Consider the following 27,346-nt stretch of genomic DNA (forward strand, 5'->3'; position numbering starts at 1 on the left):
TAGACAAATGGAGGAGATCAAGTGGGGAGGGATATGGATGACAGTTAGTGGATTATAGGTCAGGGGCTCAGGCCGCTCACTGTCACTTCCTTACTAGAGTGAAACACACACACAGACACACACAGTGTATATAAACAGGATTCAGTCATGACAAAAAGGCAGCGCTGAAAGGAAAAGAAGAGCTGGAAAAAACAGATATCCTCCGTTGTGTCTTCTATTCCAGACTCTGTAAAGTGATTTATAGTCTGGTGTGTTACCAGGATTTTCTACACTAGACTCCTCAGTATTTTTAGGCCACTTTTCCTTCGCCCTGACCCTTGAATTGTTAAATTGTGTTCAGAGATATGACAGCTAATGTTGCTGTCAGTGAGGACTGTAAAATATGAAATGAATGGCATGGACAGAGCAGGTCAGGGCTCCAGAACGTTCCTCAAGGTCATCGATAACTAGGTTTTTCTAAGGGACAACTGCAGCTTGACTACTTGAGGTGTTGTCACCCATTCCTTCTTGCTATAAACTCACACACACATATGCACACACACACACTTTCTCTCCTTGTCTCATAACTCATGATGCATCAATGTCAGTGCTCTCGCGGATGATGATTGTGTATGATTGATAACCTGGTGTGGCTTTGAGTGGGTCAAGACCACCGTAACAGACACGCGCGCACACACACACACAGTGGCCTGAGGGTATCTTGGAGGGCAAGTGATTTACAGTGGCTCTCGGGCACAGGTTCCCTCACACATGTATTTAATCTCTCTGTTGACCTCTGTCATGCTGAGTTTCTGTCGTGCAGTCGAGCACAAGCACCCCAGCTAACCTTGAAAAAACCTCAGTATTTTTGTCATTGTCTCCTGATAATGTAATGAGGCCAGAGGAACATGATCATCATTATTCTCCTCATAAATTGACTTATACATAAACCAACAATGAGGAATTATTGTGTTTTCCCTCGGGGGAAATGTTAGTTAGTGATATTGAGAACATCAGCAGATCTCCATTCCTGAAGGTCTCAGGAGATCTGGGGTAGTCACAAACGCCTGTAGGCTGTCAGAGGAACATACATGTATGTAGTTTCTAGGTGAAACATTGTGTTACTGGGAATCTTAAAGGAATACTGTATCCACAAAATGACCATTTGTAAATCAATTGCTCACCCTGTGTTGAATCTGTGAGGAGAAAACACTTCCACATATGTGCGTGCATTTAACTCAGTGTACTGAGCATACGACTGGATAAATGAGACTTTGATTACACTGCAGAAGTTGTGTCAGAGTTTGTAAATTGATTTTTTGATATAGTTTTGCTGTCAAATGCGGTCCCCCTTTTCTTCAGTTCATTAAAAATGCACGTTTTTTTGATTCTTCGTTCACTATTGGAGCATACAAGAAAAACTTTTTTCCCAAATTCAAGGTATCACAGGGTGATTAATGACATGCAAATGGTCGATTTGAGGGTGCAGTATTCCTTCAAAGAAGCAGGAAACCAATCAGCTAGTTTACCGTCAGATGAGGACAGTTGTTATTCAAATATATGACATGGGAAACACAGATTTTCCTCATGTTATCCTCCTGTATCCTTTTAGCTGTAGGGTGTAATCATAGGGATTATATGAAGAATTTCATGTTGTAATGTTTAATGAAATAATAATTAGAGCTACTACCCACCCAAAAACCTCATGGCAAGAAAGCATGTAGTAACAAGAAAGTTTTGAACCATTGCTCATCTTCAATGCACTGATTATAAAGTAATTATTTAGCTAAAAACGAACTGAATAAGCAGTATTTCCATCTACTCTTGGAACTTAACCACTATGAGCAATCCTTTTCACATTACACATTGTTCAAATTGTCATTTCATACATTGTCATTATTGAAAATATTGATTATAGAGACTTGAAGAAGAACAGACATGACGTTATTTGGCCGATCTCTGACCCATGCCAAAATGATCTCAAGGAAGTTAAAGCAAATATAACTGGGTATTGACTGAGTATTGATGCTGTGTCGTTCATATTTCCATGGGGAAGGTTCATCAACTTTCAGCTGGTCTTGTTATTCAACTAAATCATCTATACATCAACCTGATCTTCATTTTGACATTAGGTTTCTATACTGCTAATATGCAACAGCAAATGTATGTTTTAAAAGAAACACAATAATGCCCAACATAACGGGGAAACACAAAATATTGCGGGGTGCTGGGGGCTGAATGGGGGGAGTTTCCCAGCATGCCATGAGACAATATGTTTAAGGCCATAAGCTGAAGGAAACTGTGTTTTAAATCACATGTTACCTATTACTGTGCGTTCACACCAAACGCGATGGACACGATGAACGCCACAAGTTTCCATTCAAAATCAATGTAAATGACGTGATGACATGCGATGTTGCTTCGGGTGACGCGTTTCAGGCGATAAGAGCGACGCGATGAAGTGATGACGCGTCCATCGCCTCATCGCGTGTCGCTTGAAGTTGAAAAATTTGAACTTTTCAAGCGACATCGCGTGATGCTGTGCCGCAACATCCAATCAGCGTTGATATCCAACCATTCATAAAGACATTATAAGCTACTAACCGGAGACAGATGGACAGGCACTCCGCAGCTGGGATGGAGCGCCTGTAGTTGGTGTCCAGGCGGGAGATACAGGCCAACAGGTCCTCAAACTGGGCCAGCGTCAGCCTGAAGTACCGCTGGAAACGACCGTCATCCAGACGCAGCTCTTGCAGGAGGTGATGATATTCACCCAGCTGTGTGCGTTTCTGGAGGATATTGTGAACCCAGACACGGAGGCGTTTGGGTCTCCAATCCAAATCAGATGTCCACAACAGATAAAGAGCAGCTACGGTAGTTAACTCAGCCATGGTTGACGAGAAAATAGCGGGAGGTGAAGAAAATTGCGGGAGGAAGGTTACGTCATCGCGATTGAAGCGACGAAGCGATGATCAACAAGGTGACATTTGTGATCAAGCGATGCGATACTCGCCTTACGGGCGATGACGTCGCGTCCATCGCGTTTGGTGTGAACGCACGGTTACGCAGCAATAAATGTTCATGCATTTTTCAGTTAAGTTATGCACGTGGTTAGTGACCTCCTGTCTGTGTAGATGTCAGAAAGTTATAGTGTGTTACTGTCAAATAAAGAGCATTTCCTGGTTCAGAGTTCATCTCTGCTGCTATCTCATTGGCAAAACACCCCAGCTCACTGTGAGATATTTAATGTACCCATAAAACTTCCCTAAAATATTAATTTGTGTCAAAGTAAATGTTTTTTTTCTGGGTTAAGTTAAGGGAAAAATCATGGTTTTAGTTAAGTGTGATATCGTCATAGCTATCGCCATATCGCCATAGCTTTGACCACATACAGGCATGGACCCACGCATGCATTCATACACACCTAACCTCACAAGCACTTGTCTCTCGTGCAATCATGCCTCTCCCTACAGAGCAGACCAGTTAATGGGTTATGAAAGGAGACATGTCAAAATTATGTCTGTCTATCTGTATGTGTGTGTTTCTATAAAGTCCATTAGCCAATTGGCACTTCACATACACACACACCTGACCTCCATGCCAGAGTTCAGCCTCCTAGGGCAAAAGCTGTGGTCGCCAGAAGGTAGGGAATTTTCCCGAACTGACCAACCAGTAGCGCGGCCCATAGAGCTGCTGGTTCCAGCTAAACATGTACTCTCTATATTGAAGAAACTACCACCTCTCTCTAACCTTAACCAGTGTGTTTTGGGATGCAGCACATGAAGCCCGATGGTGTCAAAGACCTGTGCTTTGTACCCGCACCATCCACCCTGAACACTTCCCTGCTAAAGCAGTATTTATTTTTTAGGAGACAGGGTGGAATGAATTTGACTATTAATACAAAGGCTTCACCATCAAGGTCATCCCTGGTGTTTTTTTCATCTACTTGTGTAGGAAAAACAAAACGTGCAGCTTTGTGGAGATGATGCAAGAATCCAACCTGATGTTTACTTCTAATCAGCGCTCAACCAGCGAGATTTCAGATAAGTTAAAGAAAAAATGTTCCAGTGTGCTGCGGCTTGTAGTCTGGAAAACCCCTTTACGCAGAACCTGGGAAAGAGTGGCGCTTTGACCTGAACCGCCCACATATTTTGCGTAATAAAGAAATCCTGGTTCAGGTTTTAACTCTGTTATGAACTCTCTCCTCCTCCTCCTCATCCGCCTCCTCTCCTTCCTGCTGAAGAAGTGGATCCTATTTGGCAGCTGGATCGTCTCTTCATCTCTCTCTGTCTCGCTGTCTATCGTGTATCTCTGCTCTGCTCTCCTCCAGATTTAAGGCCTAAACCCAATATAAACAGCCTGTGTTGCTGGCTGCTCTGTCGTCTTTGTTCCTCTGTCTGCAAGTCCTGTTTGTCTGCTCAGGGCCTCCATACCAGACTGAAGGCCGGTGAGACACTACAGTTATTTCCTGTGTAAGTGCAGAGGTCCTTACAGAGGCCCTGCTAGGAGTTTCTGGAGAATCACTGCTCAGTAGCTTTGTTTACTTAAGACGAGGGTTGCAAATGTTAAGCATGTTCCTTAATTGATCATTGGTAACATTAACAATCCATTAATGGATTAAAACTTTGCTTTTATGAAACAATACCAAATGCATTTTCTCCTCGAAGCTCACAGCAACGTACTGCATATTCTCTGACAGCATTGCGTAGACTATGATCAAGATGAAGAGGCCCAGACATATGAAACACACATTGATTGAATTTCAGAATCATATCTTCATTTGATTGATTCAATTTCATATCTTTGATCAAATTTTGGTGGCATGGTGGCGCAGTGCTTAGCAGTCGCCTCACAGCAAGAGGGTTCCTGGTTCCAACCCAGGGTGGGGGAGCCCTTCTGTGCAGAGTTTGCATGTGGGTTTTCTCTGGGTACTCTGGCTTCCTCCCACAGTCCAAAGACATGCAGGTTAATTGGTGACTCTAAATTGCCAGTAGGTGTGAATTTCAGTGTGAGTTGTCGCCCTGTGATAATCTGACGACCTGTCCAGGGTGTACCCCGCCTCTTGCCCAATGTCATCTGGGATAGGCTCCAGCTCCCCTGCGACCTCCAACAGGATAAGCGGTTACGGAAAATGAATGAATGAATGGATGATTGATCAAATTCTTATCAATAGCTGATTAATTGTTATCATTCCTACTGAAGACCCATTGTATTTTTTAAATTAGAGGCTACAACTCAACAGTGGTGGAGGCAGTCCTCACATCTTTTACCTAAATACACCTAGCAGTACCACAGTTAAGAAGTACTACTACTATTACTGTAACTGTTACAAGTAAAAGTCCAGCATCCAAAATTATAGACCATTTTACAGACGATGCCTTCAAAGATATGCACATGCATGCCCCACCATCCAGAGCTTTAAATATTGAATTAAAACTGTAGTTGTTGCATGTCTGCTTGTCAGAACTGATATGCCAACGGCGGACTCAAGTTCCAAAGAACTGCAACAGGATCTTGACCATTTCAGAGCAACTGTGTTTCAGTTTAACAAGTGACTGTGTTAACTTGACTCAGATGAATGCGTCATGGTTGCTTGTTGCAACAGCAGCTGAAAACACAAACAGAACATGTAGGTGTGACGTTACAGCTTTTAATACAGACTCATCTGTGTTTATTGCCTACGCCAACCATTTACGTAAGTTACTGCCAGCAACCACCAGTTAACACAGTCACTTGTTAAACTGAAACACCTACAGTAACACTGGCAGCAAGCAAATGTGTTGACTACAGCTGGACTGGGTACACGATCAAAAATTCTCGTGCTACAGTAAAACACAAGCAGAATTCATGTTTGCATGACAACTGTATTATCAAGCCCTGAGCTATGCTGGCTCGAAAGCTAACAACACAAAATGCAAGTACAGTTCTCTGTTAGGACGTAATATCCGTTTCTCTCATACATAGTGGTCCTGTGTCCTTGTCTTTGGCTATGGAGGACTTCTGATGCCAAGACTCAAAACTCTGAGTCTGTCATGGTGTTTGACGTTCAGTACTTGACCATAGCTAACGTAATCGAAAGCATCTAGTGACTTGTATGGTCTTAATGTCTCGCTGGTGTACCTGCTACGTTTCTCCACCTAATATGTGGTATATATCTGGTCACTGAATGTTAGGCCACTTGCTATTGTCTTCTACACACACACTGATAGCACACATATCAGGAAGTCGGTCACCAGTTTTCAAAGTCGGTTTGTTGAGGTAGCATTCCTAATGCATTGGTGCTTAATGCCCTTGTAGACCGCCATACTTCTGTTGCCATATTGCATGCACACCCTTATGTACAGTACAGGCCAAAAGTTTGGACACACCTTCTCATTCAATGCGTTTTCTTTATTTTCATGACTATTTACATTGTAGATTCTCACTGAAGGCATCAAAACTATGAATGAACACATGTGGAGTTATGTACTTAACAAAAAAAGGTGAAATAACTGAAAACATGTTTTATATTCTAGTTTCTTCAAAATAGCCACCCTTTGCTCTGAGGGCTGTCCTGTGATCAGTCGTTCGTGCTGATAGGGGAAGTTGACATCATGTGGAGTGCTGATATCATGAAAGAAATAGAAAGCATTGCCGTCATCTTAACAGATCTGACAGAAACTTCTTCAGGGCTTAGTTTGTCCCACACAGGCTTCCTCTGTAGGTGTAGTATTGGGTAAAGGCTGAAATCTTTGGTCAGTTAAGAAAGCTCTTGTCTAGACAGAGTGTGAGGTTGTAAAGAACATTATGTAAAACAAGATCAAGAAACAAAACAAAGCAGCAACGAGGCTAATCTCAAACATACCTTTACTATTGCTGTCAAGCTACAGATCGTTTATTGATTTAACAGCAGGTTGGCAAGATCACCATCTTCTTTTCAAAATGTCTTTGCTCTCTCTTTGAGGAAAAAAGTGAAAGCCTGAGCAGGATGTAGACTGTGTGATGAGATAAGAGAAGGTCTCAGTTTCTGCAGTCGACGGATGGCTGACAGACATATGTGCTGATCTTTTATCAGTTGCAAAACATGCAAAGCTGTGTACAAAAAATCTGCATTTAGTCAGAAGAACCCAGTACTTTGGTGTTGAGGATGTGTCGAGCGAGGTAAGATCAACAGTCGTAATGAAAGACTTGCAGTCAAGCTCCTAATTGAGCAAAGATAAAGGAAACGATATCCTGCTGTCAAAACCACTCAACTAATTTGTCAGAGGATTGTGGCATATGATGGCCCAAAAATAAACCAATCAGAAGCTGTTTTTCAAATCCAAAGGGAAGAGGAAGCGTTTCTTTCAGAGTGAAATTTGGCAAATGCTGTACTTGTTCATGAATAAGTGACTGAGACTAGTGGGTTCTGTGAGGAGACTGTCTTACTTCAAGGGATTGTGTTATAGGGTGTTTGAGGCTTTGAAGAATCAAACGGCTGTGTTGTGTTTGATGTAACCTCTGATTTTTTTCTCGTAATCTAATTTTCATAAAGGGAATGTTGTGGATGTCTCTTCTAAGATGAGAGCTGACAACAAGTGACTGCTGCAGACTTAAAAACATTCAGTAATTTCTTTAAAGAGACAGTTCACCCTACAAACAAAATACATGCTTTTCTTCATACCTGTAGTGCTACTTATCAGTCTAGATTGTTTTGGTCTGTGTTGCCCAGTGTAACATATTAGCTGTAAGGATGTCTGCCTCATCTTCAGTGTATTGGAACTGGATGGCACTCTGCTTGTGGTGCTCAAAGCGCCAAAAAAACATTTGAAAAACTCAACAGCAATGTCTCTTTCCTTAAATTATCACCCAGTCTCTACCAAGCTACATGTGCATCTACTGCTAGCTCACCTAGCACCACAGAGCTAGCTAACGTTATAGCTCCGCAGATGATGACACCATTTATGTTTACACCTTGCGCTGTCACAAGCATGAGCTCCTTGTCCATGAGTTACATGGATGTACAATAGCAACAAGATACCAGATGCCAAGATGGCGCTTATTCAATTTAATAGCTCACCTGTTGCGTACACCAAAAAAAAAAGTTTCTAGCTTCCAGTTTTACTTCTGTGATATGTGGCCCACTGAATATGCACAGTAGTGTTTCTCCCACTGGAGAAGCAAGTTTCCAAGCACCTCAGAGACTTTCCGTTGTTATGACAGCACAGTTTTTTAAATAGCTTTTCTTGGCTCCAGGAAAGTTTGAAAAATATAAAACCTTGGTGGATCAAAAATTCATAATAGAAAGAGTCACTATTGACCTTGTTTGCAGTTAGATGTGTCCTGTTGACAGTTTTACAGACATGGTCCATGACAAAAATGCTTTCAAGGCAACAGGTTTTTTTCTGCAATATCCCAAGTGGCCACTAGGAAACATTTGAGGTAAAGCTGAGCAGCGTTTCTGGGGTTCCGACTGGTTGTATGCTTCCTTATGTGTGGTCGTACAGGAGACAGGTGTAATTCGGTAAAAAGATAGTTAGTAGTTAAAGTAGTTCCGATATGAAACTGCTCACAACAAGGTCTGTGGATTATCTTGAGTAACGGGGTCACAATTTCTGGAAAGCGACATTGCTGTTGAGTTTTATCAAATGTATTGTTTGGCGCTTTGAGCACCACAAGCCGTGTGCCATCTAGTTCCATTATATTCAAGAGAAGGCAGACATCTCTATGGACAACATCTCCAACGTTCTGCAACTCACGCCAAAACAATCTAGACTGATGAATAGCACTACAGGTAAGAGAAATTATATGTATCTTTGATTTTTGGGTGAGCTGTGCCTTTAAGGCCAACAAACAGTGGAAAGAAACTTGAATACAAACATGACAAACATTCATCAAGAGCAAGATATTGCTGTTTCATGCTCTTTAAGTGTCTTATATCAGATATTATACAACAGGCTTTGCATCCAAGGACAACAGTGTGGTGTTCACATCAGATGTGTTTACAAGGCTGAAAGACTTAGCAGCTTAAGTACCTCTTGAAACGACACGTGGGAAGTTGTTGTCTCTATTTCTGCAGATGATGGTGAAACTTTTCACTCTCTTTTGTTTTTAGCCGTGCTGACTGTCAGTCTGTGGAACACTTTGGTCCAAACTGAAATATCTTAACTATTTCACAGATTACTAAGACATGTGGTACAGTTATTAATTGTTCCCAGAGGATGAGGACTGTTTTGAGTGTGTGATTTTACTCTAGCGCCACCAGCAGGTCAAGGTTTTCACATAAGTAACCAAACAACTAATCACATTCCCATCAGCCTCAGCTGTAGTTTGTGTTTGGCTCATTAGCAAATGTTAGCATGCTAACATGCTACACTAAGATAATGAACATCATAGATAATACCTGCATGTTAGCACGCTGACTTTAACATTGAGCTCAAAGCATCGCCACGGCCTCACAGAGCTGCTTACATGGCTGTAGACTCTTTTATCGTCCCCCTGTTCCTCCCACTCTTGATTACCAGTGGAGCAAAAGACCTCAGCTGACCTCTGTTAAAGTAGAATAGCAGGTGAGTTGACCATTTCAAAACAGAGCCCCTTTTTCATTTGGGAGTGAATCGAAATGTGCTGTTGCTTGGCTTTGCTGGTCATGAAATTCCACTCAAGACATTGGCTTTGCTGATGAAATAGAGACGTGAATCATACATTTTTATGCACATGAGATCAATAATATCAAAGCCAGCATCATGAGGCAAAAAGGAAACCAGCCCACAGCCCAGTGCTGTTAGTCTTTATTAATGTGACAGAAGAACGTCTTGGAAGACAGTGACCATAATGGATGAGATCTGTGTTCCTTTGATTTTAGAGCAGAAACACACAGCAAATAAGTCTTTTTTTATCACAAACTTTGTGCCCCAGTTTATGTTGTTTGACTGTATCAGTCATTCCTGAGTTACTGCTTCTAAAGATACTACAAAAGGACACAGTCACAGATGTGAATCCAATGTTTGCAATAGTGTAAAAGTGACTCAGGAAGGTGGATAGTAACCTAAGCACTGTGGACTGGAGTGGCTGCTAATCCACCCTCATGAAAGTTGTAGTTGATGCTCTTTGGGTGAGTGGATTGTATTTAAAACAAGTGCACTCTGCTGTTGTTGCTGCACCATCAGTACTGCTGATCTGATGTGAGATGCAGGCTAAAACCATCATCATCATCATAATAAATATCCAGAAGCATTTATGATGCGACGATGGGCCTTTTGGTAGTTTTCCGGCTGATGTCAGAGTTGATCGTTCTCTAGGTGAAATGTGGAAAAGAGCTGATGGAGCTCTGTGTGTGTCTGAAGACGAAGAAAGAGAGCTGAAGCAAAAGGAGAAAAATGCAGAGGAATGGATAAAAAGAAAGGATGAGACTGGAGGAGGTGTACAGAGAGCTGGTTGGACCAGACTGGGCGGTTTTCAATAGGAGGAATGTGGGCTATTTCCATACCACTACTGTCATCTGTCAAGAGGCAGGAACTGTCAAAGTGTGTGTGTTAGTGCTTTGTGCTCCTGTGTGTCTCTGCATGCTTGAGAGCTGTGAGTAGGAGTAATGCCGAGGGGGGGAAAACAATTACTACACACCTACCAGCCACAATCTAACGAGTACACGAGCGGGAAACAAGCTGCTAAAAGCTCTCACAGCCGTTCAGCTGCAGTACTGACCATCTTAAGGACACAGACACCTCTGCTGATGGCATGTCAGCCATCATGGGAACTGGAGAGAGGAAAAGGCTATGTGGTATGTATTTTATTCAGAAAATAAAAAATAAGGATTTGTCTTGTGAAAGTGGCTGAATCAGATGTGGGTGTCTTGTTTTCACCTGCAGCACAGAGTTACATGGACAGTTTACACACTGAGGTTAATGTGAACATGAGCCTTTTGGAGTTTTGTTTGTCAGTGCGTCTCCAACTCCAACACACTTTACCCGGCTTTTCTTACATCACTCTTAACTCAGCCAGATTGCATATATTTGCAGTAACCATGCCGCTGTCTTGTGTTGTGGATTTGTGTAAGTGCTCTCTAATTAGCCTGTGGTGGGAACAGCCTCTGCCCTCCTCATGTTTACAGGGTTGCTATTGTTACGGGGAGACCTGCCCAGCGGTCCTAATCATGGCAGTCCCCTCCATTGTTACACATCAAACTGGGTGGAAATCAGGAAGGGTTTCGCCGGCTCTGTGTGTCACTCTAAAAAGTACAGGGTAGTTTTTGTTGAGTGAAGAATGCAGACCTTGAAGTTTGTTTTATATGGGAGGTTAAAAGACAAATCTTGATCAAATATTACTCATAGGTTTCTTACGGTTGTGCCAAAGGCTAGAGCAATGTGCGTCCTGGGAGAGGAATCCCTCCTCGGTTGCTTTTTTCCCCTGTTGAAGGGTTTTTTGGGGGGAGTTTTTCCTCATCTGCTGTGGTGGTCCATGCCCGAAAGGCAAATTATGATTTGTGATGTTGGGCTTTGTAAATAAAATTGAATTGAACTGAAGGTTTAGCCATGCGTTAAGCAAAAATAGTTTTACTGTAGTTCAGTTAGTTTAAGGGTTAAAAGACTATTTTGGTGGTTGTAAGTTTTAGTTTTCAACTTCATATCCATGTGAAATCCTCTACTAATCCTCAGTCTGGCTTTTGGATAGACAAGATTTTACATGTTGTTGCTGCTACAGCCTAAAATTGAACTAAAAGTAAACATAGCTGCAAAACAGACCATATTTCACAGCCATCAGCAGGTCCGTATTCATTTTTGTTTTTTGTTTTTCTTTCCGTGCAAAGTAGAGTTGCACAAAGACATGCTGCCTGTCTTGTCTGTCAGCATTTTTGAGATTGAGGCATATTGTTTGAGTGAAACTTCATTGGAACTAAAACATGTTTACATGCTCTACTGGTCAGAAAACACTTTATTTTTCTCATACTGTCTCTGCTGGAGCACCTACTGACCCTCTGTCTGAGACGCTCTGTTGTAGCTTCTGTCTTTTGCAGCCTTCCTCCTGGAAAAACCCAGTCAGCTCTGATTGGTCAGCATTTCTGGATCTTCCCTTTCTGCGCTTCCGGTGTTTCAGGAATGACTGAATGTATAACACATGTATAACACAGTATAGTGTCATATTGTACTGTGAAAAAATACTGTTAAAAGCTTCTTAATCAAAATCTTAAAGACTGGCCATATTTCAGCAGTAATATGTTCCAAAATTGGGGGGAAATTAACAGCATCAGCAACCATGATTACATGTTTGCTGACTGTTAGGGCTGTTTCATAGTCAACGCACACAACACGAGCAAGCGACGCGAGCAACACACTTCCTTTCATAGTCAACACATTGAACGCAAGCGACATGGGCGACACTTGAAATGCAATACACCGCTTGCGCAATAGGGGGTAACAGAGTCACCGGTACAGTCCTCCTCGCCCGCCATATTTCATACTTCCTTCTTCTTCTGTGTATAACAAAAAGTGGTTAATTTCAAGTACGTCGCTTGCATTATCACCCCCGCTGGCAATGCATGGTATTACATGAGTCGCTGCATCGTGTATCAAAAAAAACACATTTTGAGATGCAAGCACGCATCATGGCAGCCAATGCGTTTTGATGCGTCCTTAATAATACCTCAATATTAAAACCTTTGGCCATGTTTAATATGAACATCTGACACTGTAATATTATATAGATGACAAAAAAGGAAAAGCATACTAGGTCCCCTTAAAGATTGAGCGCCCACAATGATGTAGCTGCAACATAACCCAATACAGCAGGGGTATCTGTATGCAAAACCATCCTCCCCACTGACTTTGATGCCAAGGACACTGGAAAGACTTGACTGTCAAAGGCATTTAGTTGTTTGACTTTGCAATCTGCCAATAAAGGCCAGTCAGTCACGTGAATCAGATCCCAATCTCTCCAGTATCTCCAGAAGCATTAGACGGTAATCTGTATCAGGACCGAGGTCTTTTTGTCCAGACTGTGGACTGGAACCGGGCAGTAATGTATTATTCAAGAACCTGAGTAGTTTTCAGTTAATTGGGGTCTCAAGGTTTATCCACAGACCGGGCAGCAGCTCTAACTCGTGGGTCAGCACTTCTACTGACTCCATGCTAAAACAAGTATTTATAGTTGTGCTTATTTACAGTTATCGAGACAGCGATCAGTGACTCCAACAAAGAACGCCATTGAGCTGGAACACAGCCTCTGTTATCAGTGACATGAATAATAAGCATGTGATCCAGTTTCCTCTTTTTGACCCCTATGACTGTCTCAAGCAGGGCAAGCTACAGTTATGATGGAGTCATGGGATTTACCACTAATGATATACCAACTGCAACATGAACTGACAATGACCTGAGTACTGTAAAACTAAAGAGTCATTTAGTCAAGTTTTCCTACTTTATGACAATGACTTTACTGCATTTTACTGTTATGATACTTAAAGATTTCAGTCCTGGTTGATCAGAAGCTGTGTTGCTGCTAACTCGTGTTGGTTTACAGTGCAGCCAAACAAACTGTGAGCATCAAGATACATTGTTTTAAAAAGAATAAAGTCGATGATTACCATTTTTTCACCATGCTGCTGTGAGCAACCAATGATAAGATCTCATATTGCACATTAATAGGAGTTGTATACCTTGATGACCTATTGATGGTTTGCTGGTTTGTTGCCTGCAGCTCTGTATCCAACAGCTCATTGTGGCTGTTCCCTCTTGTTCCATTACTGCCTGCAATATTTAAAATTGATCCCATGACAAGAATTTCCAAATGAGACCTTGTCTTGTTTTGTAAACACATCAGCTCTAACCTCAGTGACAAAATAGATTATATTTCCTGTCACAATAAAAGCCACTCTGTAGTTTGCCAGTTGAATGCTTTTGATATGAAGCAGCAGCAGCGGAAAATGTTTATTTCGCATTAGCAGTAACTGATACAGCTCGGAAACAGTGATCTCTGGACAGGAAAGCTTCACAAAACTGAACTATATGCATGCATTGTTTGTGTGAGGGCACTTTGAAACCAGCACAGGACTGGTGGACTCCGCCACCACAATGAAAACTACTAACTGTCATCATTATTACATACACACAATCAGCGTCCTGTTCAATTCAATCTAGTCTCACTTGGATGATAAACTATCTAAGGGCTTACAGACCTTTAGGCCTGTCAGTATAATACCGTTATCGCCTTATCATATGATGTGGATATGACCTCAATTATTTTGCTGACCTTGATATTGTCCGTTTTTTTTATATGTGTGTTTGTTTACATAAGAATGTCACCAACAATTTAGCCAACATGATGCCAGAATAAACAGCAGGGTTTTCCTGCCCATTATAAGACTAAGTTTTACCTTTTAACAACTTCATCCGCCACTCTGTAAGTTGGCCAGCAAACTGCTTGGCTTCCAGGCCATCCATCCTTGGAGCAGACTACATCACACCGGCCACATTACAAAGGTAACTGCTCGTCTATGAGTTGCAAGAGACATCACTTGGCTTTGTTATTGTTGGCTGAATTTTGTATTAAGTCTCAAACTAAGTAGTTTTGGGCTATAATCTTATAAAGTGACAATAATATCATTTATCGCAATCATTCCTGGGGCAATGTATAGTCCAACAAAAGCAGTTATCCTGACAGGCCTACAGTCTTTCAATGCTTCCATGTCTTTGCTACCTTAGCGGCACATTGATCATGGCTGAACTCGGCTCATGACCTCCTCCCTAACCCCCCGTAGATGGTGGTGACCCAGCTGGTTACAGCTGATGAGGAGACGAGAGCTTAAAGTGATTGTGAGTTTGAAAAGAGGACTTTACAAACTCCACGACCTTTCCTTCAAAAACATCTGGACCACGTGTCTGTCAGAGGAAACTTGAGCACAGCGGCAGTTACTCATCCATGCGTGCTGTAAGACCGATGGGGGTACTAAAAGGCTAAGCATGCAAGTTTGAACTATTATGATGATGTATTGATTGTTTCTGGAACAGCAGCGCCCTAAGTCATAATATGAAAAGGCTGAGTGGTGTTGCATTGGTAATCTATGCGGCCGTGCCTGGGGTTAAGCATGGAGCATTTGTATATAACCTAATATGGATTCAGGAGGGCTACACACGCACACATAAACACACTCTCACAGATTCCTAGACTTTCATGCATAATGCATCAGATGTCCAGTCTCGGCTGTACGGTAGTAGTTGTCCTCACAATGATATCAGATTACTCTACATTTTCCTCATGCTACGAAACGCGCACAGCGGGGGAATTGTTACCCCAAACAGATTCAGTCTCCTCAGACAATCTGTCCCATTCTCCAGTCCAGGCGAGCTCTTTCAACCAGAGTAGGAGGGATGGAGGAGTGTTTTTTGCGCATTACAGACGTAGGTTGCCTGCAGGGTCTCTTTGCTCCACAATTACTGCTTTATGAGGCTGTTTAACTGAAGCCAAGGAGAGAGAGCAATGGAGGCACAGAGTGTGAAGATGTCTGGTGTGCTGGTATCTGTTCGTACATCACTCTTGAGTCTTTCTCTTTCTTTGCTATTTGGCATTGAGAGCATCCTTTTGTGTCTTTGTTTCTTTCCAACGCAGATGTTGACTGTTAACAACTTTTCAGACCCCACAGACTGTTGACTGGGAGTCCATTATTACTACTAACTCATGTTGCATGGACAAGTTAAAACTTAAAGAAACTTTCGAATGAATTCTTGGCAATATGTCACAAGTACTCTGTGTTGTATTACGTGTGTACAACGATGTACGTACATGAGGAGGATTGATCTAAAGCTCCAAAACACCTCCCAAATGGATGTTGAAGTGAAACTTCAAACATCAACTCATTCACCCACATGGTCCCAACAACCTTGCTCCCACTTCTATCACTGCTTGGCAAAAATGACAAAAACTACAATCGACACTTTGCTAAGTCCCGCCCCCTGACGCAGACTGGCCAATCATAACATAGCATCAGGGTGGCTCAGACCAGGGTCCAACAACAACACAGCTGTGCTCCATTGACTCTAATGCAATTGTTTCAGATTTCCTTCATTTTCAGGCTGGTTTTGTGGATTTGGAGCTAAATGTTGTGCCTGGGGCACGTCGTGTATTAATGATACTCGTTACCTGGAGAGGTTGGAAAAAGATATACGTTTCTTCCCTGTTCCAAAACCAAAATCAAAACCGGAAAAGTGTAGAGTTAGCTAGCTAGCTACTGAAGATATAGCCTACTGAATGTATACACATGCTGCTTTTGCTTTTTAATAATTGTAACAGTGGAAAAAAAAGACCGACCCTGCTGTACAGGAACCAGTGAAGAGAAGCAGGGAAACTTTGCTGATATTGAACCAGCTGTGTGGCATCACAGTGTGTGCAGATGAACTGTGTTTGGCATTTGACGTTCATCTGCACACACTGCGATGCCACACAGCTGGTTCAATATCAGCAAAGTTTCCCTTTATATTCATTGTCTTGTGTGGCGATCAGCAGTGATGTGGGGGTTCACTTTTACACTGTGATCTGTAGCCTATAGTTCGGCTTTAGCTTCTAACTATCTTTGTCTTTTTAATCTGTTGTTGCTGCTGAGTCAGTTTGACATCCTGGATATATCCTTCAAACACAGACTGTAGACCCCTCTGTCTCCTCTCTCTGGAGTCACTATTTCATTTCTCCAAAAATATGATAATATTTCTTCAGGGAGTGCAGTTAGTTACAGTGTGGGCTCCATGCTTACTCCGACAGCTTGTCGGACAATCACAAAGGGGCGGGGCTTAGCAGAAGGTCAGTCACAGTCTTACAGTTTATAATAAATATAAGATTGAACAGAACCAGCAGCAGCTGTCTTACTGCCATTAAGAGCCTTTGCAGTTGACATTCCTATCACGTAAGACTTTTCTTTAATGCAGTCAAGCCAGCAAAATAGCCTTTTTTGATATCTTGACAAATTGAGGGTGAGTCATATCATTCAACAGCACATTGCTATTTATACGCCATTAGCATCGTTTGAAGTTCCTATATCTTTTTAAAATGGGCTCTGTTTCTCTCTCTGCCATCCCTCTTTTGTTTCGTCTTGTAGAAGTTGGTAGATACTATGTGAGCATCATTGTGTGAGAGAGAAACGATCACACAGCCATCTGGATCCCTGCTCTCTTGACTGGCTGCTCGTCTGTGATAACATGAGCTCCAAGCCCTCAGAACGTAATAACCTAATAGTCAGTGCTGCCTCTGTCACTTTGTCTTCCAGAGCAGGACTGAGGAAAGGATTTAAAGAGTGTGTGAGAGAGAGATGCAGCAGATAGATAAAGAGGAGAGGAAATAACTTTACTTTTCTTTTTCCATTATTTACAGTCGGAGGGGAAACAACAGGGGGGAAAATGTCTGAATTGCAAAGCTGCTTAGCGGTATGATTCAGTCAGGGGATTTGAATCTGCTCTCACCCCCACTTCAAGCACTGGGGTGGAGGCGGACAAAGAGAGAGATAGAGGGGGAGTGTGTGTGTATATGCGTGTGCGTGTGCGTGTGCGTGTGTGTGTGTGTGTGTGTGTGTGTGAGAGAGAGAGAGAAACAGCGTAGGAGAAGCACAATCTGGTATAGCTCCATGTGAAAATGACCTACTTCCTGTCAGCTCGCTCTCAAATGGATTGCTGTTTTCTGATGTGTTGGAGGAGAGAGGGGGAGGTCCTCCGAGGGGTCTGGGGGGGGAAGAGGTTGACGTGGCATGGTTAAATGAAAGATAAGGAGGTGGCTCTTGGGGACCCACAGTGCAGAATAAAATGTGTGTGAAGTGTAAATTCTATATGCATGGCGTACAGATTGTGTACTCACCTGTGTATACAATGTTTGCTCATGCAGCAGATCATGCATGTTGCGTGATGTGCCGCTCTCCCTCTGCAGTGTTAATTACCCCCCAAATGACAGTCTGACGAGAGTTGACTATCAGAAAGCCAATATTTGAGGGGGCAGGCCTCACCAGATGCTTGGTGGTCGGTGTGTGTGTCAAACACACAGGATGTTATTTATGGAAGTGATCTGCTTTCCAACAGGGAAGTTTCTGTGGTTTTAATTTGGTTTGGAGGAAAATTCTCACGAGAAACTTCTCTCTCATCTGTGGCTTTTGTGTAATCAACATCTAACACCTGCTCTATATTTCAAGTGTATTACGCTGTAAAGAGGCACGGTATAAAGGTGGGAAATGGTACTTTTTAAAATGATTTATTATCAAACTACATGATATGTAAACAAAGAAAATACATATGAACACAGAAGACAAGAAAATGGTTGTAGTATACTTGACCTACAGTATATGCATGATGTGGCATTTGTGCATACAGCAACACGCTGTTTGCTGATTTTTAGGTCCCGCATTTTACATGGATGACACCACAATAATGGGCTCCCTGCACTCTGATCAGGCTCCAGCCACATATAAAATTAGGAAATTGGAACAGAGGCTGTACCACGAGCCCTCGTGTGGTTTTATTTGATGATTATAATATGTTAACAAGTGCTGTATTTGCTGTTGTGTAAGTGGTTGACTCATACAACCTATCATTCAACAGCGACACTTCTTGCGGTTCCACTGATGATCATTTTAAAATACATCCACCACAGCAGGCTCAATAAATTCTTCTGTCAGACCACAACCAAACAGTTATAACTCACCTATGAAGGGTGAATTTAATTCACAGATTGATATTAAGCAAACTTCATATACTACTAAAGGTCCAGACGATTTAAATCCAGCAAAATATTTAGTCTAAACACATTTTTACATCAATAGATATCCACGAACTTCCATTACATAATTTCAAACATTCATATTTCTCCACATATTATCCATAATTTCTCCTGTTCTGCATGTAAATATGTCGACTGCTTGCTGTCAAAATAAAGGCGAACTCCTGACCTTTTCATTGACACCTTACTTGAGCCAATAGGTGCTTCATATGCTGTTGCTACAGCCTCAATAGCCAGCAAGGGCCTGTGTTGAAACAGTGTGCATTCCTCATGCTTACGGGTTCAAAGCCAATCAATAGTCAGGAAATATTTGACAAGGATGAAAAAAACCACATTTTATTTCAGTATGTTGAAACTTATATAACTCAATGACAGGAGCATTTACAGTGATTCTGACTGTAAAAGTTCGGAGTGTTAACCTTTCAAATGAGCTCATGCATGATGTACATGTGCTAAAAATGGAACACATACAGCTTTCACTTTAGAAAGCTGTATGTATATGCCTGGGACAGGAGTTTCAGGTGAATTTTGGTGACTTTAACAGGATGCTTAATGTAAACTGTAGGTTTTACAAATGTTTTACTCTTCTGTTCTTCAGTCTGATCTAACAAACAGGACCAAGCCAGGGTGCAACAACAAATCAAGACAGTAGGAAAAATCATGACATTAACCAGTTTGATTTTACTATTTTGGCTCGACTTTTTTTTTTACATTTTTTTTCTTTTTTTTCTTTTTTTTTTAAGAGATTTTATTTTTTTAATAAATAATAATAATAATAAATCAATTTTATATAGCGCCTTTCAAGAAACCCAAGGTCGCTTCACAATTGCAAACAACCACAAAATCACACAGACAACCACAAAATCACATGACATGAACAAACAGAAAACACAACTAGCTTTTTTGAGGTCTTTAGTTTTTTTAAACATTTTGACAATACACAAACACAGACATAAGAAATACAAGACGGGAAATAAAAGATGATGACGAAAACAAATTCATTAAAAAAATAAATAAATAATAGTAGTAATAAAAAAGATAAGAAATTATAAGATAAAGGATAACTAACCACCAGTTACAAAAAGAAAGAAAGTACAATTATATCCCAGGTCGTACTATGAGTACTAGGTTGTCCACAGGATGGTTTAAGGCTGAGAGGTAGCATCCATGGCATAAAGACCATGGGTGGTCAGAGAATGTCCAGTGGAGACCTAGTGGGCTTTTTATTTTACTTTTATTGTTTATTTATTCTGTCTTAATATGATCAATATGATGAGCACTTTGCTCTGAATAAAAAATGTCCAACCATAAAGGTAACTGATGTCTTTGAGATGGCATATGAGTGTGTTTCCCTGTCAGACCTTTGAGATACAATAACTTAAGCACAATAACCTAACCCTCCTTTAAGAGTATGACAGTTCTTCCCTCTAATATTAGATACTCTCATGTTTACTACTTTCCAAACAATGTGATAATCTCTCCCAGTAGAAACATTAGTTTCTCAAAGACAAACTGGGCTCCAGTTAAAGTATTAATGGTAGTATGTATATATCAGATGGTAAAAGGTCATATGTAATTACTTCAAACTGTCCCAGGTGTCAACTGATTGTAATGGAGTTCAATAATAGAATGTAATTGTAATGTTCTACAGTTAGATAAATGCGTAATCCAACTGTCATGGGACAAAAAATTCATGTAGAGAAGACCTAAATTGTAAATAGAGTGGAAAAAAAAGAATACATGTACTGATTTTACCTTTCACAAAGATATCTCAGGGTGTATGAATTCCTGTCTGTTAGTTATTAATTTAGGTCATGATGAGTAATGTCTTTGGGATGGATTCACTGAAGAGGTATGCACTGCCAGGCTTAATCCCCGTGACTCTGACTGGCTGGTCGGAAGGTGAATTAATTTAATCCATCCTCATAACCCTGCCCCTCCCTCCCTCCCTCCCTCCGTCACTCACACATGCTCTTTCATTTTACCTTCTCTCTGTATTTTCCAGTACCTGAGGACCTGTCTTTGGAGGAAAGAGATGAGCTGTCGAACATACGACGCAGGAAAAAAGAGCTTCTGGATGATATTGAAGTAAGTAACAATACAGGGATGATGTATAGCAGCAGAAAGTTCTATTAGGTAGGGCAGGACAATATGATCAAAACAGTGATGAGCAAATTGTAAACTAAAAAACTGTTGTTGTCGTGTTTTATATGTAAGACATGCATTGAACATAAATTTGATTGGTTTTTGTGTGATGTTTTGCATACATTCAGCAATATTTTAAAATGTCCATATATTGGAAAAGTACACCCATTGAGCATTTCCTGTCATCGTCCAACTATTCACCATCTAACAAATGCATACCATGTTAAAGCTACAGTTGATAACTTGTATTTCATATTCGCTGTCACTATATTCTGACAGTAGTTTGTGCATCAGATTATGTGCTCCTAATGGCATTTATAGGAATCCTCTGTATCTGAATGAAAACAACCAATCAGAGCCGAGGAGTCTCTAGCGTAGCTGTCAGTCATGTTAATCTCTCCCTCTGAATTGTGGTCAAACTGTCAACCTGGGCAACGCTGATCAAAAACGAACCAAGATTCTGTTACTGCATTGTCTATTTCCACCTTAAATGTTTTCAGACACATATTTCAGTGTACTGTTTAGTTGTAAAATTAGAACGTTTTGCTTGGTTTTGGCTCGACTGTCTCTATCGTGGTGGCCTAATCACAAATTTTCTCATTTTACAGCTAAACAGTACACTAAAATATGTGTCTGAAAACATTTAAGATGAGAAACAGGCAATGCTGTCACAGAATCTTGATCCATATTTGATCAGCACAGCCTAGTTTGACAGTTTGACTGCAGTTCACAGAATGATTAACATGATTGACAGCTGTGTTAGAGAGCGTTGTTTTTTGTTTTTATTTAGCTGCAGTACATTTTTGCAAATGCCATTAGGTGCACCATGAGGAAGCAGAGGAACATGATTTTTTCAAAGATTATCTAATGTACTAGGAATGGGGGAAAAAAATCGATACAGCAGAGCATTGCGATATTTTTGTGTGGCAATATGCAATGTAGCACAGTGCCATGTATAATTCTTTTTTAAATATATGAATTGTTAATATTATAAATACAAATTAAACTTTAGGTGGTCTACTAGAATAATATCATTTGCTTTTTCAGTCCTCTGGATACATTGCAAAAAAATGGCTGAAGTGAGATGAACAGACTGAAAACTTTATCTTATGACATAAAAGTTTTCCTTTGGGGACATAATTTACAATTGAAAAAGGATATATATCACAATATATTTCATCACAATATTCAGCGTATCGCAACATATTTAAAATCGCAACAATATTGTATCGTGACTTAAGTATCGTGGATCCTTTGGTGTTTCCCACACCTATCATGTCCTTCTGTCAGGATATAGCGACAAAAACTTTGTATTGCTTTTAATTATTATTTTTATTTTTATTTTACTTTATTACTTTTATTTTACATATTTTTTAATTTTTATAAAAGTTTTAAGCTTAACATGATCCTATTAAGATTATGTAATACTGATTTTAATCATATCACCCAGCTCTAACTGTAAGGAAACCTGTCATTATTATATTACGATCCAATTAAGAACTTCCGAGACAGTATTTTCTTGTTACTTCAGGACTGCAGCTGGATCCTTGTTGTTATCCCCTGTCTATCTTTTCATTAAAATAAAAAAATCTATACATTCTAGTATGTGGAATATGTGACTGAGTCGTTTTATTTTCTTCTCTGCAGCGGCTGAAGTTTGAGATTGCAGAAGTAATGACTGAAATCGAGCAGCTAACCTGTGTGGGAGAGAGGTGAGTCTTTTGACTGATTTATTTAGTCTGTACAATGATATTACGGCCTCCATACAAACAGAAACAAAAAAAACAGTTCAATAACGGCAGGAGGCTGCAACATATAAAAAGAGGACGCCACACCAAAGGTAACAGTTTACCCACCAGCTTTATTGTATAACCCCAAGTATTAAACAAAAGCACAAACAAACTAAAACAACAAAACCCCAGCACCTAAAAGAGCATGGGGGAAAAGAACCTGTTTGGGGAGAGAAAAAACAAGGGGGGAAGAAAAAGATTCCTCCCTATCTGATCTTGTCGTCTGTGTGCCATGAGCTGTGCCATGTGCCATGCCTCCCTTGTCTCTATGCTCCCTGTCCCTCTTATCCCCTCCTCTCTCTACCTGAGTGATGATTGCACTCAGGTGCGAGGCAGGCAGGGTGAGGAGGGAGACCAGGCTGACAGAGAGAGGGAACAGGCTGCTGAACATAGCAAATGACAACATTTTCATTCAAGCACCAAAAGATATGCAGTTTAACATGATATAAAACGAAGTACAGCAGAAAATGCTGTCATTTAAGAAGCTGGTGTCGATAAATTTTATTCCTCAAACAATTAATCAATTCTCGGAGTACTTCATAGTCTATTGACTAATTAATTACTCGACTAATCATTGCAGCTTAATATTGCTTCGTCTGTCAAATGTCAGAAAACAGTGAAAAACGGGCATCAGCACTCCACATAGCCAATGCTGGTATCTTCCAAAACCAAAGGAAGATACACTGCCTGGCCAAAAAAAAAGTCGCCACCTGGATTTAACTAAGCAAATAGGTACGAGCCTCCTATTGGATAATTACTGCATGGGTGATTATCTTTCAGCTGGCAACAAGTTATTTAACCCCAACTGGTGCAATGAGTTGCTTCTCATTTCCTAAACAACCATGTCGAAAGACACATCCCGTGGTCGTGGAAAAGATGTTAGTCTGTTTGAGAAGGGTCAAATCATTGGCATGCATCAAGCAGAGAAAACATCTAAGGAGATTGCAGAAACTACTAAAATTGGGTTAAGAACTGTCCAACGCATTATTAAAAACTGGAAGGATAGTGGGGACCCATCGTCTTCGAGGAAGAAATGTGGCTGGAAAAAAATCCTCAATGATCGTGATCGGCGATCACTTAAACGTTTGGTGAGATCAAATCGAAGAAAAACAACAGTAGAACTCAGGGCTATGTTTAATAGTGAAAGTAAGAGCATTTCCACACGCACAATGCGAAGGGAACTCAAGGGATTGGGACTGAACAGCTGTGTAGCCTTAAGAAAACCACTAATCAGTGAGGCTAACCGGAAAAAAAGGCTTCAATTTGCTAGGGAGCATAAAGATTGGACTCTGGAGCAATGGAAGAAGGTCATGTGGTCTGATGAGTCCAGATTTACCCTGTTCCAGAGTGATGGGCGCATCAGGGTAAGAAGAGAGGCAGATGAAGTGATGCACCCATCATGCCTAGTGCCTACTGTACAAGCCTGTGGGGGCAGTGTTATGATCTGGGGTTGCTGCAGTTGGTCAGGTCTAGGTTCAGCAACAGTATGTGCTCAAAGGATGAGGTCAGCTGACTACCTGAATATACTGAATGACCAGGTTATTCCATCAATGGATTTTTTCTTCCCTGATGACACGGGCATATTCCAAGATGACAATGCCAGGATTCATCGGGCTCAAATTGTGAAAGACTGGTTCAGGGAGCATGAGACATCATTTTCACACATGGGTTGGCCACCACAGAGTCCAGACCTTAACCCCATTGAGAATCTTTGGGATGTGCTGGAGAAGGCTTTGCGCAGCGGTCAGACTCTACCATCATCAATGCAAGATCTTGGTGAAAAATTAATGCAACACTGGATGGAAATAAATCTTGTGACATTGCAGAAGCTTATCGAAACAATGCCACAGCGAATGTGTGCTGTAATCAAAGCTAAAGGCGGTCCAACGAAATATTAGAGTGTATGACCTTTTTTTTTGGTGGTGACTTTTTTTTTGGCCAGGCAGTGTAAATTCTCACTGATACAAGACAAGGAAAATGAGCCCATCCTCGAATTTAATGAGCTGGAATCAATTAATGTTTGGCAGGTTTGCTCAACTTAAACGTTTAATCGCTTATCAAACCATTGTGCCTTTATTCTTTGTTTGATTGACTAATTGTTTCAAGACTAGTTCGTGCTTTCCTTTCCCTTTTCTGCTCTTCAAAGCCACTGAGCCATGTTGTCGCTTCCGCCGTGAGCCTCACACCTGTCATTATGTGTGTGTGTGTGTGTGTGTGTGTCTGCGTGTGTGTTTACTAATCCCCCTTTGTTTGAGGAGTGAAGTGGGACAGTCCCTCAACTAAACAGTAGCCAAACAGTCTGTATTCAGCGGCTGTCATTTGATTGGTTGATGAGGTGGAGTGAGTCCATGTGTGTGTGTGTGTGTGTGTGTGTGTGTGTGTCTCAGGTGCAGCTGGCAAAGGGGCTTGCGCTATTTTTGGCAGACAGGAAGCACAGGGAGCATGTACACACACAAAGGTGGAGATTTCCCTGTGGGGCCCATGCAAAATGTGTTTTGCAGAAGGGTGACATCCAAAAGGCTGCAGGATGGGTCAAACTGTTTATGCACATGTACTAACAGCACAGGTGATACTCACATGCAGCCATGTTTTGCTTTGCGCTGCGTTTCCGGTTGCTTTAGGTTAAATCCAATACACACTCTTGAGTTGAGAGAATAGTAAACACAGTCACACCATGTCCTGGATGAACCTATCCCAAATTGGCCTCCTGAACAAACACAGCAGCCTGGGGACAACACCACACCTTTAACTGTCACGTGATTGATGTTTTTATGTTTTTATTGCAGCAAAACCACGCAAAGAAACAAACAGATTGCCATGGGGAGGAAGAAGTTCAACATGGACCCTAAAAAGGTCAAACTGATTGTCAGAATCAACCACACCGTCACTGTTGAATTACACTTTTATTTGAATGAACTTTTAAAATATCTACAGAACAAAAAGGTACCTGAAGTCAAAGTTTGCACTTTTTTGTTTAAACAGGGGATCCAGTTTCTCCTGGAGAACGATCTTCTCCAGAACACCCCAGAGGACATCGCACAGTTCCTCTACAAAGGCGAGGGGCTCAACAAAACAGTCATCGGTGACTACTTAGGGGAACGGTGAGCCCTCTGATTTTCCCTCTGTTTTTCCTCCACCTTTCTTTTTTCCTCTCCCCATCTCTCTGTCAGATCTGCACTGCATGCACTCAGACGAGGGCATAAAGCCCCAGGAAATTGGTGGTCTGGATTTATGGAGCAGAGCAGTGACAGGAGACGGTGCCAGTAAAATAACTGAGCAGACATGTGGTTCTTATCGAAGAGAAATCAATGGGGATAGGACTGTCAAAACAACAGGGATTTCATGCTGCCTGCAAACACAGTGGCTTTGTTTGAAAATGGTGCTGTGCATTTACTTCCCACCTTGACCTCCTAAAACGCATGAAATTGTCACTTTTGTTACCCGTTTTCAGAAGTGAATCCTGTATTAACAGTCTAGCCTCTGTTTAAATAGTTAAACATGCGTGACATGTGACCCTCCTCTCCTCCAGGGATGACTTTAACATTAAGGTTCTCCAGGCGTTTGTGGAGCTTCATGAGTTTGCAGACCTCAACCTCGTACAAGCCTTAAGGTGAGTTAACCAATAATGGCACTGTGTGGTGTGTGTGTGTGTGTGTGTGTATTCCTACGGGTGCTGGTAAGAAGACGAAATATGCCCCAGGAGGACCAGTTTGAGTTATATATTCATAACAAAGCCTGAAGTTTTCTCAAACATCATACGAACTGCGCAGTTGTTAGTTATGCTATGAGAGAGGATTTTATAGCACATGATATTCAGTGTTGGGCAGCAATGTGTTACTAGTAACACGTTACAGTGATGATATTACTTTTTGCAGCAACAAGTAGTGTAACTAATTACTAATAAAATTTCAGTTATAATATTACAGTAACCCCAAAACGAAACAACTTGTTACTTTTGTTATCACGTCACTACTGACTTGAAATACACTTCAGCGCACTGAGGCATGTCGCAAAGCAGCAAGCTAGTTTCGAAGATGGAAATATGATGGAAACACTTACCTTAGTGGCTGGAAATATTCCCATTACTTTGAATTTTTCAGGAGGAAAGATGACAAGAACACTGTTGCTGCAGGTAGTCGAACTAAAACTCTTTCAGCTGCAAAAAACAAAAAACCTACACCGGCTAAACAACCAAAACTGTGTGTGTGCTGGATGAAATGTTGCACTACGAGTGATTCTCTGTCTTTCAGACAGAGCCTTGGGAAAATGTTGGTCACAGGCAACCGAAGACCCCCAAAGTAAAAAAAAAAAAAAAAAAATCATTTGCAAGTGATTTAGTCGTAGCTACACATTTACCGGCAATTTACTCTGACAGTCACGCAGAGGCACACATCTAAAATTAGGGGAGACACGCATTTACCAGTTTTATGGGGTGTAATAGAAAAGTAATATCACAAGTACTGTAACAAAATACTGTCGGCAGGGAGTAATAAGTAAAGTAGAGTAATAAATAATATATTACATATTTGGAGTAGTGAGCCCAACACTGATTATATTATGGTATCACAAAGCTAGGTTCAACTTCTTTGCAGATGACTCTGTGGTTTATTTGCTGGAGGCCTCTGCTTTGGTACCCCTTCCACATCAACATACTGGTCCCATTTTAAATGAATGGGATGATGGTGTTTTTCCATCACACAGGATTATTCTGCATTCATGAAAAACTTCCCACG

The 27,346-nt window shown here is 41.2% G+C and overlaps 1 protein-coding gene across 2 annotated transcripts in view; it reads left to right on the top strand.

Moving 5' to 3' along the window:
* Window positions 1-27,346, top strand: part of cyth3b (cytohesin 3b) — a 56,155-nt gene that overhangs the window by 10,838 nt on the left and 17,971 nt on the right. The window contains exons 1-6 of one of the 2 annotated variants that reach the window (XM_033645402.2): window positions 10,560-10,717; window positions 20,684-20,766; window positions 22,471-22,535; window positions 25,400-25,466; window positions 25,596-25,714; window positions 26,143-26,223. In XM_033645402.2, coding sequence (XP_033501293.1) covers window positions 10,675-10,717; window positions 20,684-20,766; window positions 22,471-22,535; window positions 25,400-25,466; window positions 25,596-25,714; window positions 26,143-26,223 — 458 coding nt within the window. In that variant the 5' untranslated portion in view covers window positions 10,560-10,674. Of the gene's footprint in view, window positions 1-10,559; window positions 10,718-20,683; window positions 20,767-22,470; window positions 22,536-25,399; window positions 25,467-25,595; window positions 25,715-26,142; window positions 26,224-27,346 lie in introns of those variants that run through there. The other variant, XM_033645403.2, reaches the window with a different exon arrangement.

Source organism: Epinephelus lanceolatus, chromosome 18, assembly GCF_041903045.1.
Source record: "Epinephelus lanceolatus isolate andai-2023 chromosome 18, ASM4190304v1, whole genome shotgun sequence".
Lineage (NCBI taxonomy): Eukaryota > Metazoa > Chordata > Actinopteri > Perciformes > Serranidae > Epinephelus > Epinephelus lanceolatus.